The sequence below is a fragment of the Histomonas meleagridis genome (assembly GCF_020186115.1).
Source record: "Histomonas meleagridis strain 2922-C6/04-10x chromosome Unknown contig_146, whole genome shotgun sequence".
Taxonomy (NCBI): Eukaryota; Parabasalia; order Tritrichomonadida; family Dientamoebidae; genus Histomonas; species Histomonas meleagridis.
In genome coordinates this window covers 463,900-470,481 of record NW_027150775.1, presented here as the reverse complement: position 1 = coordinate 470,481, position 6,582 = coordinate 463,900, and the positions used below count along the sequence as shown (strand labels likewise).

The 6,582-nt window shown below is 29.1% G+C and overlaps 2 protein-coding genes across 2 annotated transcripts; one reads left to right on the top strand and one right to left on the bottom strand.

Annotated features, from left to right (window-relative positions):
- Positions 1–1,115: 1,115 nt before the first annotated feature.
- On the top strand, positions 1,116–1,919 carry GO595_001670 (housekeeping protein; the record flags this gene model as incomplete). The annotated part of the gene is made up of 1 exon (XM_067914494.1): positions 1,116–1,919. One exon carries the CDS (start codon positions 1,116–1,118, stop codon positions 1,917–1,919), a length of 804 nt encoding a protein of 267 aa, XP_067778246.1.
- A 484-nt stretch (positions 1,920–2,403) lies between these two features.
- On the bottom strand, positions 2,404–4,758 carry GO595_001669 (vacuolar protein sorting-associated protein 41-like; the record flags this gene model as incomplete). Its single annotated transcript, XM_067914493.1, has 1 exon — positions 2,404–4,758. One exon carries the CDS (start codon positions 4,756–4,758, stop codon positions 2,404–2,406), a length of 2,355 nt encoding a protein of 784 aa, XP_067778245.1.
- Between the last annotated feature and the right edge of the window lie 1,824 nt (positions 4,759–6,582).

Sequence of the window (6,582 nt, the reverse complement as noted above, 5' to 3'; positions counted from 1 at the left end):
AGCATTATAAAAATCAATTGAATTCGGATAATCTGTAAACATATTCCTAGATAACTTAATATTATGTGCATAATAATCGCCGCATAATTCATTTCCTTTATAACGGTAAACATCTTTAAAAGCATTTTTTGGAATTATACCAGGCATTATTCCAAACTTTTCTGAAATTTTATTAAAACCTAAGTTATTATTCAAACTCCTTCTTAGTAAGCCATGAGAAAGCAATACACCATAACCTAAGTCAATATATTTGTTAATTCGATTGATTGTTTGTTCTTTTGGATATAAATCCCCATAATTTACCCAAAAGCCAAAAACTATAACATCATATTTCATCATTTCATCTAGCGAAAACTTATCAAATTCATTAAGTGGAATAAGATCTACACAAATTATTTGCTGATTTGTATATGGATTGTATCCAATTGGATTAAAGAAGAGTGTAATATTATCATGACATATGAATTCTCCTCCTTCCATCCAAATTTTTAAAATTGCTGATAATTTAGTTTTAAATTTTGTCTTATTACGATAATAAAAAGTAACTTCTTGCATTAAATTATCAGAAGAATCATCATTGTAAACATTTAGAACTTTTATTCTTTTAGTATGGTTAAAATTAAAAGAGCTAATTGATTCCCAATTTAACCCTTGATCTTGTGATCTATATACAACATATGTTAAATTTTCTGTTTGGTTACCTGTCCATTTCAAATTAACATTTCCTTTATCATTAATATTTGCATCTAGATAAATTATACCATTAGATATAATGAAATATGTAATAACAAACAACATTTATTTTTTTGATGTAATAAAAATTTTTAAAAGTATCAAAAAATTTGTGTATAGTTGCCACATGTAAATAATAAATTTATTTTCAATAAAATTTTTCTTTTTAATATTCTTAGAAACATATATACATTTTGATTTTTCAGTGGCTTTATATAAATCATTATAAATATTAAATCTTCATTGAAAGTTATATAACATCTTGATTTATTTTTATGAGAAAATTGTGACTATTTTTATTCGAATTACACACCAAAAATATAAAAATTTGAAAAACTTAAACGGCTTACAGTACTTTTAAACGGTCACCTTGTCGCCAGTTAATGGAGGATATTGATTTAATTGATATTTCTATCAAAATCCTCGGAAATACCGAACCAGTTGAGATGTCTGTTCCAGAAAACATTGAAGTAGAATCGTTAAAAATTCTAGTATCTGATTATACAGATATTCCAATCGAAAAAATGCGTTTTATATATAAAGGAAGAGCTCTAAGTAATGACTCAAATCTTTCTCATTACAACATTTCAAACGGCGCCAAAATTAATCTTGTTCCATCTCGTGAATCATTAAGTCAACAACAATCTTCACCTTCACCTGCAACAAATTCTCATGAGCCCTCCACATTACCACCACCGAATCAATCAACCCATGATATTCAACGTGTAGTTTCTCAATATCATACAATTATCACTAAACTCAATTCATCAGTTGCTAAATTGCAAAACACAATATCAAGTAATGACCCAGATGCAACTAATTCGGCACTTCATGAGCTTTATGAAATTTGGAACAATGAAAAGCAAAATCTTGAACAATACAAAACAGAAATTATACAAAAAACACAGCACAACTCACAAGAACCAACTCAAACAGAAGAAGACCTTGACGCCCCATTGATACCACCACGTGACACACATCCAAATGCTCAAAATGATGAAATCGAAGTGCCGACAATAAATGCGCAAAACAAAAATGAAACTGTTACACCCGAAATACGTTCGATTCTGACAGATGAAGAACTACAAACGATTGATGCTGATTCGCAAGCTGCATCTTCGTTCGTGCCACCAAACTTTGATCTAGATTATGGCCTTCATAGAGAAGATCTATACTCATTTCTTTAGGAACTAAACTTATTTATCCACAAATTCATTTATCTTTCTGGTTTTTTTTTTGGTTTTATGTTGCAAAATATTAATATGATCATGAACATGTGCGAAATATTATACGTGTTTCATTAATACATTTTGGATCTCTGTAACTTTTTGTATTTATTTTTATTGTTATTGCTGAAAATGAGCTTTCGAAGAATATATACACATGGATGAACTCTTTATTATTTTATATATAACTCTGATTTCGTTAATACAACTCTTCATAAAAGAAAAGCAATTTAATTTTTTATTTTATTTGATAAGTAAAACATTGCAAAACATATTTTATTACACAAATGACATTACATTGTAAAACATATTTTATTTCACAAACAACATTTCACTGCAAAACGCACAAACATTACACTTTATATTTATTACGAATAGAAAAAATCCTTTTGACACTTTCCCTGTAACGTACACAAAACACTTTATAGTTCAAAACTTTACTTATTTAAAAATGTGTTTTTTTGCCCATTATATAGTTATTAAAACTTCTTTTGAAAGCACCAAAAGCATCTTTTGACACTATTTCCTGGGACAGCTGTGCTGTACTCAATTTTCTTTTATATTCCTTTACACTTTTAGCAGCCAATTTTTCGAAGTTATTAATCATTTTTACGTCAGGTATTCCCTCTATATACCTCACCGGGTTAATGTTCAAGTTGGACAAGTCCTCGAGCATGCACTCCATATACTTTGGGTTTTTATATGAATGTTCTATCAATAACTTATATACTTCGTTATCGTCGCAATCTTTAGCATATTCTATCGTCGAAATCGGGTCATCCAAGTATTGCAAATGTATTTTCATTCCTTGCACTCTATCACCTGATAACTTGCATAGATATGCGGCCTCTTGATACATGCCTTGTTCTTTAGCAGCTTCGAATACTGCCAATACATTAAAGTTACCTGTCGTCTTTAAGTAATTTAATGTTTTATTACTTTTACATTTGATATACATTAACGCTAACTCTGTACCAATTTGTTCATTCTGTAATAAAATTGGAGACTTAATTTCATATAAATTATCTAAATAATTCATCTTGAAATTGTCGATTAATTCCATTTGTTGCTTAGACTTTTGTTTGTCAGTAATTCGTTTGGTATTATTAAGTTCAACTTTAACTTGTTTAAGAATCTCTAATGGTGGACATTGATCTAAATGTTCCATTAAAAAATTGGGGAACTCGGGATATACTTTTAATATCTCTCCAAAATGTTCTTTAAGATATGAATATTGATTATATGTTTGGATATCTTTAAAGAAATCTTTATAACCAATTGATAAGGCAGTAGTAAATGCTTTGGAATGTTCTTGTAAAAGATGTTGTAGTTTCATCTTAGGAATATTAAACTCTGTATGTTCTTCGGACTTTTCAGTAACTGTGTACATTAAACTTGAAGCAATGTATTTGTCGGGTGTTAAGTTGTCGAATATTTGGCAAAATACTTCGGGTTTCTCATTCTTTGCAATGATAATTAAGATCTCTGTAGTCACTGAGGGATCTAAGTTAAGTTTATCAAGTGGAACTATTGGAGCAATGTAATGTAATTTGTCAAGTTGCCGAAAGAAAATAATCATTTTACCCCACTCTTGATCAGTTTTTAGGGTCTTACAGATCTCTGTGGCACGTTCTGGTTGATTAAGCTCAAAAAGAACTTGGATGATTTTGAATAACAAATTAAGCTTTTCATCCGATGGAAGTGAATCTTTAATGGACTCAAATTGCTTAAGACATGTGTCCATTTTACGTTGGTCTAAATAAAAAAGAATTCGCTCTGAATCTGTAAATCGTGTAACACTAAATACACTGGTTGAGTTTGCAAAGTATAAGTCGTTGCGATTTGGACATATGCAAAAGTATTTTGTGAGGTCAGTTTTCTCTGGTATTGCCTCATTAAGTATCGTTCCTTTATTATCAACTTGAATTGTTAGTTTGGATAATTCAAGAAGTTTAGCTGTAAGTGATGGAGTTTTTGTCATGTCCAATATGATTTCATTTGTATGTTTAACATGATATTGTTTAGAAGAAATTTGAACAGTAAATATGTCACTTTTATATAAAACAGTCAATGAATCATTGGTATTGAATAATATGGAATCATGCAAATAATTAATGTTGCTGTTACGTGGCTGATTTTTAGGATTTGCTGTGTTAATGTTAAAGATTTTTTCATTACGTGATGCTCGGTAAACAGTAATACTATCCTTACTTGTCCATACAATAAAATCACCCTTCCATGAAATAGCTGTAACGTTAGATACACCACGCGCAAGTTCAATAGGATCAGAATGTCCTGCATGGCGTAAGAATGAAATTCCTGGTTTTAATCGAATAATAACATTTTCATTTGCTGAATAATAAATGCATGAAATGTCACTACATTGCTTAAAGTCAGGATCAATTGCGCATGGAGAAATAGAACTAGGTATTGAGCACTTGTGATTATATGTATATTCTTTGATTGATGGAGCTGAATAATCTTGTGCTATTAATGTGCCTCCATAAAATGATGCAAGTAAAATATCACCTGTGGGATCAAAGCAAAGCGAACATGTTCTTTGATTTTGAAAAATATTATAAACAGGAACTGATTCACCATGACGAAATACGAAAACCCTACCATCATAAAGTCCGCATGCAAAGTATTTATTGCAAGATGCAAAAGCAGAAATTTGTGGTTGCTCGTTTGGATCTTGGTTTATTTTCCTATTAGTTGGCTTGGGAGGAAAAGAAAGCTCAAGTTTGGTATACTTAAGCATAGGATCTTGTTCATCTGTAGAAGTTATTGGGTTTTCCATGCAAGAGACAAAACAATGTTTAGAAAAGTGCCGTAACGATATAATATTGAAAAGAACGTTTAAATGGGATTTCACAAATTAACGGTTTTGTGTGAATTGTGATATAAAATGATCGTTTTAATATGGTAAATAAAAAAAAATTAAAATGGCAATTTGGAACGATTTTTGATATCAATTCCAATAATATTAATATAAAATTTCTTTTAATAATTTGATGTTTAAAAATAATATTTGAAAATTATTTAAATTATTTGAAGTGACAGTTGTTTGATACTAGCGTTTAGTGGGCATCCTGCCAATTTTATTATGTCTTTGCAAGAAAAAAAAACTGCATATTACAAAATCATTCCAGATTGGAAATTGGGATCAACTTGAGTATGTTTATGAAATAAGCCTATTATTTCTTTGAAATCATAAGTGCTGTATCAAATAAATTGAATAATTTCCGAATATAACGAAAAATTATCATATAATTAAAACAAATTTTAAACAAAATAAAACAATATTTTTAAAGTTAACATTTATTCCTTCATGTTCAATAAGTAATTTAACTATTTCTATATTTCCTTGTCTAGATGTAAAAAAAAAGTGGCTTTGGGGCGGTCCACAAGAATCATAAGTTCTTCTCACTGTTTATGAGATTCAGCGTGCCAAATTAAATTTAATCTGCATTTGGTGCTTCATATCGGCAACGATAGACTTCCTGCGGCCTATAACGGTCGCTAGTACAATAGAGTGATAATTTCTAATTGAATAGTTTACTCATGAATTGAATGATTTACGAGAATTACCGTGCGGTAAGCCTATTTCGAAAATAATGAGGATGTCTGTCATCGAGAAAAATAAAAATCAAAAACTTCATAACGAATGGGAAAAACTCCTATTGATTAAGGAATTAATTTTTACCTTAAATCAAGAAAATATTACACAATCATTAAATTCATTAATTAACATATTTGATGAAAGTTATTCATTATCTTTTAACATTGCTATCACTCAAATGGTGTACACAGTTCTTGCATTCCGAATGCGTGACTCTGATCTGTATTTAAATTTTTTAAAAGAAGTTGAAAATTTTGAAGAAAGAAAAAAATTCAAAACAAATTTTTTTAATGTTTTTAAACAGTATCTTATCCATTTTTCAAGCCGAAAAGAATCAATTTATCTTCTTAATGCATTAGTTGAACACAATTTGATGGATCCAAAAAAAGTTGTCAGTTATAATTATCGCTATTTTTTGCACTACCAACCAAAAACAGAAATTGAAATCCAAGAAGTTCCGTCTTATACCTCTTTAAGTTATGAAGAACTTTCAAAGAACAATTTTGAGCTTCATAAAAAATTAATTCATGAAGGAATTAATCATTCAGAAATTTCAAAAGTTATATGGAATGATAATGTTGAAAAACTTCAAGAAATTTCATCGCAAACAAACTTTGATTATAATCAGAAAATTCCAAAGTCACTTTATGAAAGATGTGATTTTATAAATGGAGATAATGTTTCATTAATTGATTATGCAGCATTTTTTGGATCTGTTAAATGTTTTAAGTATTTACTTATTAACAATGCAAAAGTAGAAAACACAGGTAAATATGCAGTTGCAGGAGGAAATGAAGAAATCATTCATTTGTGTGAGCAAAATCATTCATCATTTGATAAAGCATATGAAACAGCAATTGAATTTCATCGAAATGATATCTTTAAATATTTTTATGATAATAAATTAAAAGAAATCAACAATTTAGAAGAATTAGGAAATCTTTGTATTTCATATCATAACTCCGAAATATTCTCATTTTTAGTTAAAGAAGGAATGGAAAT